This window comes from Panulirus ornatus, chromosome 4 (assembly GCF_036320965.1).
Source record: "Panulirus ornatus isolate Po-2019 chromosome 4, ASM3632096v1, whole genome shotgun sequence".
Classification (NCBI taxonomy): Eukaryota; Metazoa; Arthropoda; class Malacostraca; order Decapoda; family Palinuridae; genus Panulirus; species Panulirus ornatus.
Genome location: NC_092227.1, coordinates 2,587,493 through 2,609,569, shown reverse-complemented (window position 1 = coordinate 2,609,569; position 22,077 = coordinate 2,587,493). Strand labels below are relative to the sequence as shown.

The following is a 22,077-nucleotide window of genomic DNA, read 5'->3' as shown; positions in this document are numbered from 1 at the left end:
ACTGGAATAAGATTCGGTTGCCAATTTCAGCCATTATTGCAAGAACATAATCATGATACAAAAATGAAACGTAAACGAAAAGGGAAATAACTTACAACGGAAGAGGAATACTCTCTCTCTCTCTCTCTCTCTCTCTCTCTCTCTCTCTCTCTCTCTCTCTCTCTCTCTCTCTGTTACCGGACTTCGCCTACTTAAGCTTACGCCGCAAGTTAAAAAAAAAATCATTTTTGGCGAGGCTGTATCATTATCGGAAATACAGTCTCGTCAAAGTATCACTCGTGGAAAGGCCACTCTACCCTGCTACTGGATGTGTATTCACCAAAAACCACAGATTACATTATTTTGCATTATCATTTGTGTTGCATAATGTATAAAAGATCTAATATATATAGTGGAGAAAGAATACTTCCCACGTATTCCCTGCGTGTCGTAGAAGGCGACTAAAAGGGAAGGGAGCGGGGGGCTGGGAATCCTCCCCTCTCATTTTTTTTTTCTTTTAAATTTTCCAAAAGAAGGAACAGAGAAGGGGGCCATGTGAGGATATTCCCTCAAAGGCCCAGTCCTCTGTTCTTAACGCTACCTCGCTAATGCGGGAAATGGCGAATAGTATAAGAAAATGTATATATATATATATATATATATATATATATATATATATATATATATATATATATATATATATATATATGAGGTACACCGTGCCTGGAGCTCTTGCAGTAGCCTGAGGTCAGCGCACCTTGATACCTGACCTTGAGTTTGTTACAATGGGGTTTACATCAGTTGACATTATTTTACTGGTGTCTGTCATGCCTTCCGTGTCACCAGCTAGTTTTTTTCCCTCTTGATAATTCATATCAGATAATTCAATAAGCGGAAACGAAGGAGAAGACCTTTCAAGGGCGACATAAATTGAACAAATACCGAAGTGATTATCATGTTTTCAGTCACAGCGATATATATATTAAGTTTCAGTAAGGTCAATGATGTCTAGACTCACTAAATTTTTATTATTATTATTTCATTTTTTCCACATTTTCTTTTCACTTCTCACTGACTTTGAAATTAGGTAACCGAACCACTTCTTTACTGATATCCTGAGAAGGTTCAGTTTCATGTAGTCTGTCAGGTTAGCTAGTTATTTAGACCTATTAACTAACATAGTCATCAAGACCGTCGAGGTTAAAGTACTTCCACCTCCCGAAAATCTTTTAACAACCTTTTTTAAGGTGTTGAAGTTAATTCTAAGATCACATACTCTCAGCGTATGTATTTGGCCTCTGTTAAGGTGGAATACTGTATATTTTATGTATCATTAAGGAAATTCATGATACATACGTATATATATTTTTTCATACATATTCGCCGTATTCCTCATTTTATATATATATATATATATATATATATATATATATATATATATATATATATATATATATATATATATCGAGACAACAGGTCAGTAACCCCTTAAATGTCGTGACAGGCGTGTAACACTCAAACCTATTAGCCTCTCGCGAAACGACGTTTGGACTCGGGTCACCGTCCCTTTGCTCTAGACGTTAAGACGCCCTCCGTCGCCGACAATGGGTGACCTTGACCGCTACTGCCGCTGGGTTGCTATATCCGGCGGTTGCGACCTTAATTATTAAAAAGTTGTTCCGTGTGCAGTCGATGCGCGCGCACAGAGCTTCGCCAAAGTCTTCGTCACCCCAGTAGCAATGCGATTGCGAGCTCTGTGGTGGCGATGGTGCCTTTCCATGTTAAATTTTCGACTTTTGTTACCAGTTACCCTCGGAATTCCAGACCCTTCACACTATAGGACGCATTTCTATAGGGTTTTGTTATGAGGTTCAACCAGATTTTCGTATGTTTGGTTGAGGTTTGCGTATACGTCACAATACGTTGCTTGAATGATTTTTCATGGGAACTTCGGTGGGATATATATATTATTGGTTTAATGTCGTGCGAGTATAATGAGCGTTTTTTGATATGATACGTGTGGTGGTTTTTGTCCATGTAAACCAGACTTTGTACGAACATTTTGTGGTAATTGAGTTGTGGAGGAAGAAAGATGGCGAAGTTTGGCTTACCGTGGGTCAACAATACTTTGCGGGCACACACACACACACACACACACAGACACACACACACACACACACGTATATATATGTATATATATATATATATATATATATATATATATATATATTATCCCTGGGGATAGGGGAGAAAGAATACTTCCCACGTATTCCCTGCGTGTCGTAGAAGGCGACTAAAAGGGAAGGGAGCGGGAGGCTGGAAATCCTCCCCTCTCGTTTTTTTTTTTTTTTTCCCAAAAGAAGGAACAGAGAAGAGGGCCAGGTGAGGATATTCCCTCAAAGACCCAGTCCTCTGTTCTTAACGCTACCTCGCTATCGCGGGAAATGGCAAATAGTATGAAAGAATATATATATATATATATATATATATATATATATATATATATATATATATATATATATACAGAGAGAGAGAGAGAGAGAGAGAGAGAGAGAGAGAGAGAGAGAGAGAGAGAGAGAGAGTTTTGAAACATTGAGATATGTGATAATAAAGAGTGTGGTTGATAAAGCAGAAGAGAGTGTGCTGAAATGGTTTGGACATTGGAAGCGAATGAGTGAGGAAAGGTTGACAACGAGGATATGTGTCAAAAATGGAGGGAAGAACGAGAACAGGGAGACCAAATTAGAGAGGGAAGGATGGAGTGAGGGGAAGGATGGAGTGAAAAGATTTTGAGCGATCTGAGTCTAAGTATTAATCAAACATCCCACTAGACGCGCACCCATCTGAAACCACGCTTCACATACGTACACAAATCACACTCTCCCTTGTACGATCGAAACGTCGTCTGTTCATCCAACACTACAATCCCCTATTCGCCAAATCTCAAAACCTTTCATGGCCTCAGTGGAACTATCAAAAGTGTCCTTACTCAGTTGCCCCGCCCTCATACCATATAGATGTCTATATATCACTAAACTTTACGAGCAACGGTTTCGCACGGTGGACGTAGCCTACTTCCTGAGCGCTGCTAGAGCTCCATATGTTTTGCCGGACTTTGCTTACTTGAGGTTACAGTACAAGGGAACAGAGAGTGTTAAGTTCACTTAACTTCAATAAGCCTTTTCTTAAAAAAGGAGATGCTATGACAGTGAAATTGTCCGACTCGCTGTTTGTTTACAGAATTATTTCTTAAGTGATTCTTCGCACACCTGACATATAGGTTAACGAAGTCAGATCAATTTATTGCGGTGCAGAGATCTGAAAGGTCAAAATTCAGGCTAGTGAATGGATTCTACGTTAAGCATCGATTGAGCCCCAGTACAAATATTTTCATGAAATGCGTAGGAAACTTATTCTTGATCAGGACTCATTGCTTTAGTGGCTATAAAGAACTGCTGCCATCTCTATGAATATCATGGGGAACTCAAATATTCAGAATTGTTTGATTTTGTTCATTTTAGCGTCTGACAAAAGCTATAGTTCATTAAGATAGGGTCTGCAACATACGTCACATATTGAAAAAAAGCTTAAGAAAATATACATATTTAGAGATTTATGTAATTTGTTGGATTTAAGCTGTTGACTGGTTGTCAAAAATCGTTTCACGAAAATTGAAAACACATATTTACAAATGAAATGTTGAGTTTACTGTGATAATTGATGGCTTGTTGGTTATTTGGGCTGTAAAACTTATAGAACGCAAGGTTCGTTAAAGCCGTCAAGTATCGGCTCATAACCAACAGTCTTTCAAAGTCTGAACATAACTCCTTCAGGTATTCAACAAACATCAAAAGCCGCAAACACTCACTGTGTACAACCCTCAAGGACTTAATGTATCATATGTGTCGGTATCGAGTCAAGAATCAATAATGTTTTTCTATTTATATTCTGGATCTATTGTTGATACTCACGGGGTAGCTATAATCATAGGTGTGTCAACTAGTTCCTTTAATTACGCATTGTATTGTTCTTATATATATTGTCTATTGAACATATAAAGCTCACATGAAGCTATTTACAAGTCATATACCTTCATGGCCAGTTGCAAGCAGGCGTTACTGTAGCGCAGGTCCCTAACTGTATTGTGGATTGGGACTGTGGATGGTTCTTCTTTCCCCTTGCCTGATCAAACTTTTACAACCTGTATAACCATAAATGTATCTTCAGCCTCTGTAAAACTTTAGAAATTTCCAAGCAACTTCGGCTTTCTCTAATTTCTAATGTCGCTCAATTATCTAGAATGAGTATCCTCATAAACTTTGTTTTAGTTTATTATAGTTACGACTAAATATCATTTTCTATGACTGCTTCATCTTAGCTACCATTTTCCTGTAATATTTAAAGTCTGTTCCGTCCATTCCTCTGCTTAATCTGTCCCAAAATGTGTCTTCCTCATGCTTTATGGTTCTCCTCGGCAGACGTGCGGCCGGTGACGCCACCAGAGGAGGAACGGGAGAACAAGGAGACGAGAGGCGAGAAAGACGATGTCAAGGGAGAGAGGACGATCAAGGTAGGCAACACCGATCTCCTCTCCCGCCTCTTCGACTCTGTGGAACAAGTGGACAAGAAGAAGGTGGCGGTTGTCCGAAGAGGAAGGTAATGTACCCCAATTTTTTTTTCTTGGTTCCTCACCACTAAAGGGATAAAGAATATTATGACGCCAATTTTTTTTGTAAAAGTTGGAAAAGAAGGATTTGAATGTAAAAATGAGTAATGTGGCAGTTTGAAGGGAGGGCAAGGGGTACTCACCGATATGAATAAAAATGGTGAACAGCTTGTGGAATTGTGTACTAAGAACTGGTGACTAGGAACACACGTCCATTCTATAAGCCACCAAAATATGAATATCAGTTAACTGCACCCGTCAGCGGCGTGTCTGTACCTGTACAGGGAGGTTCCTGTCGTCACAGCTCATCCGTCCTCGGTCGAAGCATTTGCTTGCCAGGATCATCGTGGTGTGATAACTATGATAACTCTGCTTCCTGTATGCTAGAAAATATTATTTATTCGAAACCAGCTTGAGACGGGAGTTGTCGAGCACAGGTGACGGTGTTTTTTGGCTCTTTCTCCTCAAAACTTGTGGTGATATAAAAGTTGTTAATTCTCCTGTACGCTAAAGACCATTCATGCAGTGAGAGGGATGTGTGGTCATAGAATATATTTTCAACGCTTGATGAATGTCTTAGATTTGTTATTTTTCCGATTAGTGGCTATAACTTGACCTTGATGGCCTTAATAACCCTGGCAGTTGATGGAAAATAAAGCACCAAGTAACCAATCAAACAACATCCGTCTTATGTTACACTTAAAGCACTACAGAACGACACTGAAACGCATCGATGCGATCCTTAACTTTATAACTTGACCCTGAAATACTGAGGAACACCCTCGCAGGCAATTAAGTTCCTTGAGGGGAATGGGGGAGGGGGGATCGATTCCCGGTAATGTTTTGTGTTTTGGTAATATTCCCAGAACCTTAACTTCCCCTCCTAAGAAATTCAGGTAATTATATACGACGAGGCTTTTGACCATATTCAGAGCGCTTCCGAGACACGTCCTGCACCACTGTGTTGATATCTAGTTCCCCTGAATGTAGTTGACCAAGGCAGTTCACTAAACGAGGACAATTCGGGCGTTGATATAAACGCGCAGAAATACGGACAGTAAATAAGTGAGAGTTGTCCAAACGAGGACAATTCGGGCGTTGATGTAAACGCGCAGAAATACGGACAGTAAATGAGAGACGGAACTCTCTCCCTCCCGTCCTCTTAGACTACGGTTAAATGTCCTCTTTTAACTCCTCCAGGAGGAAGGTATGACCCCTCGAGTGTGATGGCCTGACTTTTGTTTGACCTGGTTGTCCCTAAGGGTCGTACCGTCTTGCTTAAGGGTTTCTGAAAAGGCCTGGTGTTACTCAGGACTTGTTTCTAAAAGCTCCCGCAGAGCTCAATTATCAAACGAACATCCGAGATAGCCAAGTAAAATGACGTCATCACCAAGGTCAACGGACGGTGGAAAATTCCGTTTGCCACTGTCACTCACCAGACACAAGCCTGTCATTTTCACTTCCTAGAACAGTAGTGTAAAGAATAATGACAGAACCTTCTCTCTCTCTTATTTGACCTTCAATTACGGTGTCTTTACGATGTTGGATTTAATAAGCGTCGAATGTTAGATGATTATTAAAATGTCTGCAATTATGAAAAAAAGGAAATACCTTAACATATATGATTAGTATGATTCGCTTATCATCATATGCTGTTCAAAAATCATCTCTTTGCCAACATAGATACTGACTTGATTCCTATCCCAGGAGGTCGTCTGTCTTTAAAAATGGGTTCTGCAGCACTCAGGAAGCCGGCCACGTCAACCGGGAGGGTTGGTTGTGAACCGACCACTGAACCCATGATTCGAACCTGGTTGGGCCCGTGCGTGACTTATGGTCAGTAACGGTAGCTACTGCATCACGAAAACTGTTCTTTATTAAACTATAATGTGGCTTAGATAAGAGGCATATTTTACGAGAAGTGACCTAAGGTAATATGCATTTACGTGTATGTTAAGTTTATTGTTGCGAACAACCAGCTCTCATAATGCCAATCCTCTCAAAGTTTATACAGTCAGTTGTTGATTAATCAACAGGTCAGTAACCGCTTAATGAGTAGTTCTACAGACGTGACACTGAATTAATGAGAAAAATGAATACTAGTTGCATACAAACAAGAATATGATTACATGAATGAGAATTTCAAACTAATTATCGAGGACGTATATTTATGTGAAGTGGCTACCAGGAGCGCTAGGATGAGTAATCAGGGTTATACCCTTACAAATGTAAAATTGGCCAAGAAGATGATGTCACTATTTCCAGAAACTTTCGATCAGAAATTGGTATATGACAGCGAACAGGCTCGCTGTATTACACTTTTTTATTTCGAGGTTGAACGCAATTTTGTTAAATAATTTAGTCACAGAAATTAATCAGTATCCATATTCATGTTACATGCCGTACATATATTCCTACTGCCTGTATGAAACAAATAATTTCCATATTCACCACCTCGATAAACGATGATGTAGGCGAGAAATAGATGTCAAATTAATAATCGATCCCTTCTATGAACGCTAAACCAGTTGATAATTATCTTACACTAGTGGCAAACGCCATTCATATTGTTCTAAAACAACTTTTAAAAGAAGAAATGAGTTAATGTTATGGACTTATATTGATATACCATCTCGGGCTGACTGCCTTTTTTTTCTTTTTATCTGCGCGTATCATAGTCGTCTTCAAAGCATGAGACAGGCAGAAAGCTCTTTTACATTTTCTACTCATCTGCAAGCCTCTTATCTAGAGAAGTATTAGGAAATGTCAGATATATATATATATATATATATATATATATATATATATATATATATATATATATATATATATATATATATATATTATATAAAAGGCAGCGAGAAATTCGAGTCAGGAATTCATTCAGACACTATCATCTCACAACGGTGTCCAGCCAACTGGACGCTAATTCGTTAAATCTGTCTTACTCGCATGGCCCCTACCCACACGCCACCCTTATGATGTAGATTAAGTACCGCTGTTTGGACGAATCACGTTGAAAATAGTGACATCATACCTTGCCCAATTGTGCATGGCATCCATGAAAATGAGTTGTCGAGGAGTACCTAAGATGGATGTTGTGAAAACCTGTTGTAAATGTTTATATGTAACGAGTTAATTATGTGTTCTATGAAGGTGCGCGTTCCTATGCGCTTTGTTCGTATTCATATACCTCCGCGTTGTACAGTTAGGTTCGGTAAAATGCTATCTGCTGGCTGTGTGCGCCTGTTGGGAAATGACCGGTGTAGACCCCGTTGCTCACCAACGTAAGACGAAAGGTATTCGAGTACATAGTATTCGAAGTTATTTCTTATTAGCCAGGCCCATATCCTAGCGGTAGCATTCCCACCAGTGGCACAGGGGTCCCGGGTTCGATCCTGGCTGTTGGAAGATTGTATGATATATACATATTATCTCCATCTTTTCCTTATGCTATCTCATCGTTGCCATTTATACTATTCCTAAAGCAGGATGGACCATGTGCTCAGTACGATGTGCTTTTAAAATTGTCTATTTACATTAGAAGGTGTTTAAGACCTTTCGGTTGGTGGATATTGTTTAACGTTGACGGCCTTTAATGACTCTAACAGTTGATAAGCCTTTAAAGCCCAGATAACCAGCCATTACAGTGGAAGTAATTGGGGAAAGAATAGGAGCAACAAAGCTGATAATGGCGCGACATTAACAAAGCACAAATATTGCTTTTTAATACACTTCATGATGCTATTTCGAGTATATTTTGTTTGATAATGTCATCAGTATCAACCACATCTAAACGAATGCATTATAAGATCTTATTAAAAGTTATATGAAAGACTTATTACATTTGCTAACTTTCTCTCAGAAATATAAGTTATCATCTGAATGATATCAATCTTTCAACTGGCAGCGGAGTTAAGAGCAAGCGTTGAGGGTGTGGTACGAACTTTTTCCGGCAAGGCCGGCGGGTAGTGACCTCATGTGTTTACAAGTATTGATTGTCAGTTGCATAATTAGGCCTGTCAGGACTTAACACAACTTAGCCATAGCTGGGTGTCAAGCTGGTGATGAAGCTGGTGGCCGCTCTGAGGAAAGAAAGAGTTCAGTGTAGGCGCGTTGTCCCTCTGATATTATGCCACAGCTGGTATGTTTAAAAACGTTTCGTTTTGATAATGATGAATTATGGTAAAGGACCGAAGTACCGCTGTTGTTGTGGTGTCTGAGTTGCGTGGTTGCCTTGGTTGCGTGTGGTGGTTTATAGTAAGGGATGTATCCGTGATAGTTTGGATGCTTTCTTGTGGATGGTTAAGTATTCATTTTGGTAATCGAGCCCTGTAGTTACTGAGATTTACACTATGGAACTTCATGAGTGTTGTGTTGGTGGCTGGAGGTGCTGTTGGCATAGTTGTTTAGAAAGCTATTGTTGTTCTAACTGTAAGTCGCTGTGATGCTTAGGGAGGTAGATATGGTAAGTTATTGCAATATATATATATATATATATATATATATATATATATATATATATTATATATATATATATATATATATATATATATATATATATATATATATATATATATATATATATATATATATATATATATAATATCCGTGGAGATAGAAGAGAAAGAATGCTTCCCACGTATTCCCTGCGTGTCGTAGAAAGCGACTAAAAGGAGTGGGAGTAGGGTGCCGGTAATCCTCGCCTTCATTTCGCTTTTCCTAACGAATGAACAGAGGAAAGGGGACCGAGTGAGGAGTTTTCCCTCTAAGGCTCAGTCTTCTGTTCTTGAACGCTTCATCGCAAACGTGGGGAGTGGCGAGTGTATATATATATATATATATATATATATATATATATATATATATATATATATATATATATATATATATATGAGTCACATTGCATCCTAGATAACATAACTCATTCTGCCATTGAGATATAGTATCAAATTACCACTGATAAGTAACAACCTTATTTGATTATTATAACAACGCATTGAAAACTGACGAACTCTTTCGGCCAATCAAATCGTCGCACTCAGAACAAAGGGAAATTCTTGCGCCAATTAGATCACTAGAGTCAATATTTAATCGCCCCTGTACGTACTTCCCCATGATGATAATTCAGGCGACGAACGTTTCCGGGAAACAGGAGCCGCTCTGAGGGAAGGAGGATCGAACTCACGGCAGCAACAACAAGGTGGTGGTGGGTGACTCATTGTTTAACGCAGGCGCCCTGACCACGTACGTTGGTGAATCACGGGTCTTTACGGCTGGCATCACTAGCCTAGGATGATGCTAGGATGAAAATACCTAAACATCGTTTGATACTAGGTACTTCCTAGGCTCGTGATTGCACAGATAGAATGGTTAAACTGTCAAATAAGGATTCCGTTAAAGATAAGAAAGTAGTTTGTTACGATCCTTAAACGCGTCTTTAGAATTCGTTGTTTTCATACATGATTTCAAGGTGAAGTTCACTGATCAATGCCAAGACCAGAAGTTTACGGCTTATTGACTTTTGCGAAGAATGTACACAGAGGAGGTTGAAGCACACGTCTGTTACATATACAAACACACGGACTGGGAAGTTCTGTCATGGATATTAACCATAAAACAAGATTTTTGGGACAGAACGAGAGAGATATGGAAGAAAACCGGAGTTCTCGTTCAGGCGGGAAGAAACAGAGACACCGGAGACCATTGGTGATCCGTGGATATGTGAACAAGTTATGTAAAAAATGAAAATGCGTTTTACTTGTGAATATTTGATTAAGCAGCTGTAAAGGGACATCAAGCACTGCCGGTAATTATGTAAATACTTATTCTATGGACTTATATTGTTATTGTTGGATTTAAACGCTATGGAGGGACTTGGTTTTGGGAAGTTGAAGAATTTGGATGGGTGTGCTACGAACTTTTTCCGGCAAGATATTTGGAAGTGCGGTTAGGAAACGAAGGGTGGGAAAAGAGGAATGTAGAAGGGTAATAGGACCCTGTGCTAAGCTGACGAACTCCGTTATGAATCAAGGAGTAAGCCAGAAAAATGATTCAGAATCTAGATATACGTGTTACAAGAAAGTAAAAGTTTTTTGTTAATTAGTTGGTCTTCAGGTTATCAACTGCTTGGGTTGTTAAGGCCAGCAACGTTATTGAAGTTATACCTAAAATTGTGTAAAAGAAATGAGCATCTGTAGGAGTTCAACATCAATAAATTCTTCGACCATACATGACCTCTCACTGCATGTATGTCCCTCCGAATACTTTGCGCCTTGGTTTATGTAACGATTCGCCAAGACTATGCCTGGCATGGGCTCGTGTTAGTGACAACCTGTTCTCAGGGCACCATTATTGGCATAGGTTGGGTGTGTGTTCTGAGTGCCATTACTGACACGTGTCGGGTGTGTGTTATCGGGATGCCATTACTGACACGGGTCGAGTGTGTGTGTTCTCGTGTGTGCCATTACTGACACACGTCGGATGTGTGTATTTGTATATGTGGATGCTGTGACCTCTTGATGATGGGCTATATATATACGTTGTGTAACGACGCAAATTTATTCTAATGATACACAATTAATAATCCATGATAATTTATTGAAAATAACGAACCCACACTTGTGTCTGATTTATGTCATTAGAATTTCATGTTACATTGGATTCTCTTGTCATTTGTAAACTTCTGTGGTACGGATTACCTTGACTTCTCTTATGTGCCCCGGTTCAGCCCAGTGTTAGCGTGTCGCGTCGCTATATACCGTGTCGGTCCAGTTCAAGTGTTTCTCATGCACTCCTTTCACCCATGTCCCAGATCCAGCTTCGTTGATAAGAGAGGAGAACGTTCTTCAGCAGGATAACATAGAACGTGAAGACATACTCTCTGTAACAAACGGAATATACATAAATAGCAAACACCGGATAAGTTTTATCTGAGGACAATGAAAGAGATGAACATTGAGATAGCTAAGCTCTTGACTGCCCTTCCCAATTAGGGACTTGCTACTGGAGAAGTTGCAGATGAATGGAAGTTTGCCAATGTAAGACCGATATTCAAAAAAAGGTAATAAGTCACTGCGCCGAAATTATCGTCCCATTACCTTAACGTCTGTAGTTGGAAGACTTATGGAAACCATCATTCGAGATAGAATTGTAAACCATTTAGAGGACCACCACTTAATACACGATTCTCAGCATGGTTTTTGACGAAATCACTTGTCAGACATATTTGTCTGACATTTTTATTATATAGTCAACATTTATGACGAAAGTAAAGCACTTGATGTCATCTATCTATATTTTCGAAAAAAAAAAAAGATTCGATATGATTTTGTATCAGAGGTTACCAGCAAAAATTAAGTCACATGGCATTGATACGTTTTACTTCGGTGGATAGGAAATTGGGTGACTGGCCGTAAACAGAGGTGGGATTGATGGTCAAAGGCCTCAGAATGGTTAGAAGTAACAAGTGGAATGTCACAAGGATCAATCTTGGGACCAATTCTCTTTCTGATATGTATCAGCGATACTGATAATGGGCTGCGTTGCAAAATATCAGAATCCGCTGATAATATAAAACTGGGAAATAAATCTACAAATTGAACATGAATTTCTGCAGCTTCAAAATGAAAGAGGAACTAATGGACTGGGCTCGTAAGTGGCAAATGAATTTTAATATTGATAAGTGCAAAGGTTTACATATCGGTAGCAAATACGAAAAAGCAAGCTGCAGTATGACTTCTGTTGAACTTTAAAAGGTAAATAAGGACAAAGACCTGGGCATAATCTCTGGTGACCTAAAACCAAATAAGCATCGCATAAAAGCAGTGAAAAGAGGGAACAAAAATCTTGGATTCATAGGTAAAAGCCTTCGAAGTCAAGTCCAGGGAAATCGTCTTCACTCTTTTTTGCAGTTCATTAACTCGTTTTGGTCAACCTGTCTAGTAAAGACGTAGACAGAGTGGAGGGAGTATAGACAGCGTCAAGCTACTAGGATGATTTCCAGGCTGAGAAACAAATCGTATGAGAGCAGATTAAACGACTTGAATCCTTTCTGCTAAGAAAAGAGAAGGATAAGATTTGGTCTGATACAAGTCGTCAAAATTAAGAAACACTTGATTCGTCTGATTTTTCCAGTGTTAATGGGTACAAAGAATAGACTTGACAACTATTTCGCTTCAAGTCCACTGCTTAACGTTCTTTGCGCCTACTTTAGCCACACTAACAATTTGCTGGTTATTCTCTTCGAATTATCTGCGTACCCTCTAACTGTACCACACTATTTTCCAGTAGCAGAAATCCCACAAACAGTCTCGAAAGCACCAAGTGGTCTGTTGACATTTGAATTTCTTTGCGTTTGTACTACTTGGAAATATTTCTAGCGAATTTTTCTACGAAGCATTTGATTTACATGGAAGGCAAAGGATGAGAATTATTATGTAATTAAGTCACCTATGATTAACAACTGTCAGAATCACGTACTTCGTACAATTAAGAAAATGTTCATGTTTTCTGGCGGAAGTTAGTAAGTAATTTTCGGAGAAGAGATTATTTTACACTGAAACTTGTTTCGGCATTTTGACAGTACCTCATTTGTGTCTCACCATTATACTAGTAATCTTACCATCATTGCCAACACAGAGGTAATGAAATCACCGTCCCTCACAAAGGTTCCAAAAGAAACGGCATGAAAAGTTGTATACTTTATGGTAATATGTTATATATTCTAGCCTAGCTTTGTTACGCATCTATACCTTCTCGTATTATTCCTTTAACTGTAGGCTGTATAACGCAAATGATCTGATTTCAGTTTTTTACAGATATAGCACTTGTTACAGCGTGTAGAAGTTCATTAGTAAAGAGAGCCTAGTACTGTTGAAACTTTCTCATAGTCTGCCAATGTCGGTAGTGCCTTATGTGGTCTCTCAGGGCTACCGACTGCTAAACAGTCACTAAGGTTGGAAATCTGTACCTTACAGACCACCTGACACAGTAATGGCACACCCAAGAACAGCCCCAGCTAAGCTTAGTCTTGGAGAATCTTTACACAAACGCAGAGTAGACAAAGAAAATCTATATTATTATTAGTAGAAGCTATTTACATATAGTTTCCTAGAATATGATATGCTGTCAGTTTGTCAAAAGTGAACGTACGTGTTCATGCAAGAGCACACAAAGGAAATCCATAGCCCTGGTAAAAATTGCATAGATCTGGGCTCAGGTAGAGAGAGAGAGAGAGAGAGAGAGAGAGAGAGAGAGAGAGAGAGAGAGAGAGAGAGAGAGAGAGAGAGAGAGAGAGAGAATATCTAGGCAATATTCCGTCCGCGCGCGCTTCTGGTGAGGTAATGAACACTCATACGCAGTGACTCACGCCTGGGATATGTGTGTGTGTGTGTGTGTGTGTGTAGACGTCATAGAGGAGGGCCGTTTACATCATCCACCAATAAATCTAAGATCATCACCACGTCTACCACCACCAATTGTAGTTACCAAAGTGCTTTGTTTTACCACCACCACCACCAACAACAACAACAGTCATCACCAGAGTTTTCTATCATTATTACCGCTGAATCACCTCTTTAACAATTCGCTGCCGCTGAAAGTACTTTTACCGCAAGTGCCTTGCCACCATCCCAGCAACAAACTGATAATAATTGTTAGGATGAGTAAAAAAAATATTCAGTTCACTACCTTAACACGACCGAAACATCGCCTTCTCTTTGCGAAATTTATTCCTTTGTATCTTGGAAAATATCTGTTCTTCATAGGAAAGTAGCCAGCTAGGGTCTGTTAGAATTAATGGTCCTTTTGGAAATAATTGAATCTATCGTCTTTTGTATGTACTAGTGGAGATTATTATAATAGCCTACGTCCGAACGAAACCATTTTCCTTATCAGTGGATGTTGTTGGTTCTTATGGGTATGTGATTCATATCCCTATTATTTCATACTTCTTGGAGTTTTAATCGAGTCCGACAAAAATTGGTTTCTGTTCCTTAAAAATATCGGTTCATAACCCAAACGCATTGGCCGTGTATTATGATTATTGTTTTTTTATCTTTTTTGTGTATTAATTTTATTCAGTGCATAAAAAGACCAATAAACTAACGCTCAGTTCTTTTGTAAGGAAGGTTCAAGTTTGCTTCATAAATGACTGATTAGTTGAACAAGACTATTTCAGAGAGCCATTTTGATGAAAATGAAAGTGATTACATAACTTAGGACTAATTTCCTGATACACTAAACCTACAACATTATGAGTCCGAGAAGACACTGTGATGTTAAAGTCAGCTGGTGAGTCGCGTGTCTTTGTACCATCTCTTCTCCCAGCGGTTTAAGAAGTCTCCTTTCTCAGCCTCAGACATCAACAGCAATCATGTTGGCTCGTCCTCCATGTCAGGTTAATGGTGAATAAGGACTGACAAAGGCGGATATTTACCATAACGATAAATGAAGGTTTTTGAGAGCTCGCTTGGGGGCGTTAAGTCATCAGTATATGGCTTTTGGACGCCCGTTTTCATTAGTGGAATGACGTCCCAGGGGAAACTCGTGGAGAGCGAGGGGCCACTCTGGTCAAGATTATGACCTCTTTACACGCAGTTTCTTTCATCTTGCATTAACTGTTGATAAACCGCAAGAGATTCAGTGCTTCATGTCTTAACCTGTTGCGCATGGACAGTGTATTTGTTTTTTCCTTTTTTTCCAAAGGGACATTAAATATGTATATTTTCTTTGGTATTATTAGCGTTGGGCATCCAGCGAATTTTTTGGGAATTGAGTCGGTTGAAGTTGATGTCTTTTGAACGATTCTAACGTTTCTACAGCAAGTCACTACATGCATATCCCCAACCAAAGCCCCAGTTCGCATTCCCCCCACCCCATTATCGTTGGATAAAAGGTGGTGGTGGGGTAGGGGTAGATATCTCAAAAGAGAGTGATGTGTGGTAGAAATGAAGCTCAGAATCGCGCAAAACGCAATGAAAGAAAACCATGGGGGGGGGGGGGGGGGAGACGTGATTTCCTCATCTGGTTAACCACTTGTATGCCTTGATGGTAACGGGAACGTAACGGGAACACTTGACTGACACGATTAAACCTTGACCGACAATTTCAACGATACCAAGAACTTGGTGCTCGAGTGACCTTCGCTTACCGCTACTCTTAAGCTGTCTAGATAATGGCAACGTCATAATACTGTGTTGATAATACTTATCTTGATAGATCTTTGTCGCGCACGAAAGAGGGTTTTGTCTTCACAATTACGCTTGGCTAATGGACTCCCTTTTATATATATATATATATATATATATATATATATATATATATATATATATATATATATATATATATATATATATATATATTCTTAATACCTTCCACAGAGCATCTCTATCAACTCTATCTATATATATATATATATTCTTAATACCTTCCACAGAGCATCTCTATCAACTCTATCATATATATATATATATATATATATATATATATATATATATATATATATATATATATATATATATATATATATAGTTACTTGGTTTACGCTGAACGTGTGTATGTAGTCAGCCACAGTCCGTAGGCCGTACTTAATATTACCCTGCTACCCTGGGAAAACATTATCCCCAACTCACTCTCTCTCTCTCTCTCTCTCTCTCTCTCTCTCTCTCTCTCTCTCTCTCTCGTACACATTAGTTGGTCAACACGGGCCACCCCCTTGGTGAACCCACATGGGTTCGATTCCTGGACGTAGCAGCATAATGTGTGGCGCTTTTTGTTGTTATAACAACTTGTTATAGTATGAACAGGTTGTACCTAGACGATACCATGAACGAATATTTGGAGATGCAATGTCTTCAAGGATTAAAAGCGTACAACCAACTTTTCCAGCTTTTGCATCCTCTTGCTACAACCTCTTGTAGACAGACGAATTGGTTGTATGGGTAGCCACCATCATCCTGAGCGGTTGTATGTTGTCAAGGTAACCACCATCCTCTTCGGGTGGCAGACAACATACATGTATATCGTTTGGGTGGCCACCATTGTGTACATCGCATGAGAGGCCATGGTGCTGAGTGCATGTAAACAATGGTGTTCTTCAGTCAGACGCGCTGCATTATACTAGGAACGGAATTCTTGTCCATCAAAATCCCGACACACAAGAAATTCATTGAGCGCGATGGTTCGACCCTTGTGTTCGACAGTACGATCCTCGGGTGTGGTGATTGCCGTAACAGAATTATACAGATTATGAAAATTCTCAAGAATTCACATGTAGTAAGATGTACGACTACAGAAGACGCCGCCAGAGGAACAATTAAGTTGCATCTTAATTAAATACATTTCAGGTATGTTGGTTGGTTATGTGAGCTTTTGGTCAACCAACTGCCAGGGTCATTACGACCGTCAGCGTCAAGTTACAACCAGTAAATTGAAAAGTTTGGTGTTCAAGATGACTCTGAGGCACTACATATGTGGTCGTCATTTTCTTTGTCAGCGGGCGTTATTAGTATATCACAAATAAGGCTGATAGTAGGATAATTCTAACCTGTTTTTATCTAATCATGATAGCTTTGACATGTCCTGTCTTAATTTCTTGGCAGAATTTTTTCTATTCGTTTTGGGTTAACTAAAGACTAATTTAGTATTAACTGTAGACATAGAACCCCGTATCACCAGGCAAACTAACTTGCCAAATGATCTTGCTGTATTCTAACAGAGGAATGTCAAAGAGATTATTAAAAAAAAAAAGTGTACCAGTTTTAATAAACTAACTCGTGTGGAATGGCTTTCATCTACTTCACGTAATTTTAAGAAAAGATCGTTACAATTTACGAGAAGAAAACTGTAGCATAAAAGTCACGTAATATTTATGTACACATTCCTGGGGTATTAGGTCAGTGGGCTTATGGTAGCTGGAGTGCTTGTGGTACAGGATTGGCTATTTACCTAATTCTTTTTTATTGTTACGTTACCTTCAACCATATCGTTAATTCCTGAAACTCCATTATCAATATCAGACCAGTTATCAAGATTATCAGGGGAAATTAAATATAAAGATAGCCATCGATACAAAAGATGTCTTATAGGACAGAGAATGTGCTTGTTGTCCACACAGACAATATGGACACCTTCCAAAGTGGCAAGGAGTTGTAGCGATAGATAAAGGATTTCACAAACGAGGGAGAAGCTGCCCAATTATCATTCAGAGACGTGACTAATAACCCTTGAGTGTTATGCATAACATTGGCAGCTACAGCTGCAAAAAGGCGATGATGGAATGTTGGAATATAAAGAGACGGAGTCGAGGTCAAGAGAAGCCAGAGGACCGCTGGCGAACACGGTGCTGCGTCCAGCCAGTTGAAGGAATCGTACCGCCAAGTGCTTTGTCAGTCTCTGTGAAGAGCATTCTGCGCAGCCGAAACTTCAGAAAGACTAAAGTGCAAAAGCTCTTGCTTATGTTTCCTCAACTCCATATATATATATATATATATATATATATATATATATATATATATATATATATATACACACACACGCACCAACCGCCCATAAAAGCACTATCCTGCAGACTTAGGAGCGTTCAAGTGATGGCCGGAACCATCTTACACCCTCCGTGTCAGTAGGGTGTAGACAGGAGCCGCCCCAGGGAAGTACTACCCTCCTGACGGCCGGAACCATCTTACACCCTTCGTGTCAGGATTGCTGGCGTTTATCTTAATGAAAGTATGTTGCCAGGTATCACGTATTTTCTTATGACTTTTTTTTTTTATAAAAGTAACTTCTGACTCTCTCTCTCTCTCTCTCTCTCTCTCTCTCTCTCTCTCTCTCTCTCTCTCTCTCTCTCTCTCTGTTAGTCGTTCAAGGTCTTGCCACGATGACGTCTTCTACTTCCTAATGTACGGACTATTGAAAATAATCATCACTGAATATTATATTTTTTGGTGGGAGTTTCTATGTTCTTTATAAACATCCGTTTTGGAAATATGAGGAACGTGTAGGTGGGTGCATTTCACATCTGTATACATATGTTTTACTTTTATATATATATATATATATATATATATATATATATATATATATATTTATAAATATATATTTCTTTTTCTTTCAAACTATTCGCCATTTCCCGCGTTAGCGAGGTAGCGTTAAGAACAGAGAACTGGGCCTTTGAGGGAATATCCTCACCTGGCCCCCTTCTCTGTTCCTTCTTTTGGAAAAATTAAAAAAAAAATAATGAGAGGGGAGGATTTCCAGCCCCCCGCTCCCTCCCCTTTAAGTCGCCTTCTACGACACGCAGGGAATACGTGGGAAGTATTCTTTCTCCCCTATCCCAGGGATAATATATATATATATATATATATATATATATATATATATATATATATACCTATTTATTAACTTATGTTATGTACTTATGATAACATTCAGTTACATATATACAGACAGACACGGTTCACAATTTCGCGCACATACGCACACACTTCTTAGAAACTGCATAAATGTTAACCATGCACATTGATGAATACTTACATGAAAAGGTCATATAAGCACGTTCACCCTGGAGGTACATATATGAGTAGGATCGCATTCCGAATATAAAGTTCTTTTTGTCGCGTTCAGTCCGCCATATTTCTACCCTCATTCATTTTAAATGAAATCTAATGCTTCCAATCTCCTCGATTCATCGATATTACAGAGCAAATTTAAATCCGATGATTTGATAGGACTGTAGAATTATTAGAAAAAATATTAATTCTCTTTAATGATAGAGAATGGGTAATAATCTAGGTATTAATTTGCCTAGACTTAAAGTTTATGAGAAGGCGTCATTCAACTGGATGTCTGGCAACAGTTGAGAAAGAGAGGAGGGCGGAGCATGTTGTGGCAACATTTGGCGCGCCTTCATCGCACTTCCAGGAACTGCTGGCCTGGGCCGCTGCTACGATATTTGCCGCCATCGATTGTGTGCTACAAGGTCATGCCATGTGACGAAGCGCCGCTGGCCGTCCGCTGCTTGCCTGCCACTTGATGCAGGATATTTATTATGAGAAAATAACCGTGGATGATTCCCCGATGGTGTAAAATTGTTGACAATATCTGAGGAATGTTCCCTCCGAGTGGTGGCATTAGGTTTAAATTTGCGTCTTTCAGGTGGTGCTTAACGCTGTCATTGTTTGTGTGAAGTTGGTGGTGACCTCTTTGAGGACGACCTCTCCTAGTGGTGACTCGTCTCAATCGTAACCTGTCTTGGTTACAATTACGTACATCGTGTGAATGACTTTCCTTGGTGATCTGTCTTCGTTGCTGTCTCAGTAGGCTGTCATGATGATGGCGGTGATCCATCCTTGTAATACATATCTTGAGGGGGTTTAACCTCTTCTTTCTGGTAACTGGTCCAGGTGGTGAGTGACTTGACCTTGTGCTGGCTCGACGACGATGACTGGCTCTTGCCCTGGCTTCTTTTTGTTATGCATAACATCTCGAGGCAATGAAAGCGCGCACCTTCCAAACTTCTGAGTAAGGATCCAGGACGTTTTAAGTATTTGTGCATATCTGTGCGCGCGCGGGTGTTTATATGTATGCATAACATGGTTCTTTAGGTGTACATATTTGCGTATGAGTGTTTGTAAGTGGTGTAGACTTCACAGAATTTGTTATAATCCCATGATTTTGAACTCGATCTCAATGTGGGCGCGTCTCCTTAAATTCCTTACCTACATATTCTTTTATTGGCTTAGCAAGCTTTTTCCTTTGAACGTCCTTATCTTTTACCCGCCCGAACTCTGTTACTTGACGTAAAACATTATCACTGTACACATTTTAGGAGTTTGGATCTCTATGCAATTTTCCTTTCATATTAATCTAAACTTGTGAGAATGTTCATACCGCTCCATGTGGCTAACCTCGCCGCTTCATCTTGGATTATCCCAACTGTTCCAATATCATCCTCTTCAAGATCTTATCTAGACTCAAAATTCTTCCCTCGAGGATTGTACGTTAAAGAGGTCAGAAAAACTTTTTTTTTTTTTCAACATCTTTTCCTTCAGTAATACCATTACCTCGTGGACTAGTCCTCAACCCGACTCTATCTTCCCTCTCTTCTGATTATATTATGCCTTCTGAAGCTCCACATGCTATCTGATATCCTTGTTGGGTTTAGTCTCAGCCATTCCTTGTGATGTCTGGTTTGCTCACATTCGCTCGAGCCTAAAACATAAGTTGGTTCCATTAAGCCACCAATGCCTCAGTAGTTGTATACATAGATGATCCATACTAGAAACTTGATATTTCTTGATTCTTCATTTTTTTTCCACCGTCCTTTATTCTGCTGTCTAATAGCAACATTCTACCGGAATGCTCACCGTCTGCCTGTATGTAGGCCAAGTATTACAGCTCCCTTGTTCTTTTTGACCCATCTCTTCAACATTCTCTTTTGTCATACCTCATAGATTTTCTGTGCGCTTTGTGTGTGTGTGTGTGTGTGTGTGTGTGTGTGTGTGTTGAGCCGTCGCCAGCGGTACAGTCTGTGTTCGCGTGACCACCTCATCTCACTCTCTTAATATTTCACTTTGTTGTTCGCTTTACTTCTCTTCCTCTCCCCTCACTCCCAGGTACACCCCTCCCACGTGTCTTCCCTCTCCCACTCACCCAGGCACAACCCCCTCCCACTTACGTACCTCCCCTTCCCATCCCTCCCCAACTCCCCAACCAAGACTAAAAAAAAAAAAGAGGGTACAATGACCTTGAAAATTGGTATTGATTAGTATTACTGAGTGTGCAGTGTGTGGGTGTGGGTGAGTGTGGGGGGTAGTGGGGGTGTGATTTGATTTTTGCCACAAGAGCGATGAGTTTATTGTACACACTGTGGTGTCGCCCATCCTGTAGACGGTGACGCAAAAGAGGACAGAGTGCATTTCAAAAGGTCCAGGACCTGGGCACCGATTTATAAGCTACGCATTAAGCGATTTGTTCACAAGAACTAAATAACAGTGAGTGGATATGAAACAAGTTACCCAGAAAGTGAACTATTTGCACAATTTCAACAACAGTGATTGAATTATTCATCAAGGTGTATGAGAAGTAAGCTATTTAATAGTTTAGCAAAGGTAGGTTGCCTCACAAGTACCCGAGGAAGAATACTGTTGCTGCTAAAACACTTACACATATCTTGCAAGTTGTGTACGAATCATCTGCATTCACTAATTTTGAGGTTCATAATGTTGCAAGGGTGTGAGAGTGATTATTTCAGTAACGTTCACACCTGGTCTCGATGTTATCGGGTGGAGGGACCATGAGCATCTATAGCCTAGCCAGTCACCAAGAGAAGGACCATAAGCGTATATAACCTAGTATTAACGTTTCGGTTGATCCTGCTCGTGAAACCTTACGTATATATATATATATATATATATATATATATATATATATAT

The 22,077-nt window shown here is 39.5% G+C and overlaps 1 protein-coding gene across 1 annotated transcript in view; it reads left to right on the top strand.

Moving 5' to 3' along the window:
- LOC139765086 (uncharacterized) overlaps nt 1–22,077 on the top strand; it is an 89,385-nt gene that overhangs the window by 27,602 nt on the left and 39,706 nt on the right. Inside the window, exon 3 of the mRNA XM_071692250.1 lies at nt 4,458–4,635. Coding sequence (XP_071548351.1) covers nt 4,458–4,635 — 178 coding nt within the window. The remainder of the gene's footprint in view (nt 1–4,457; nt 4,636–22,077) is intronic.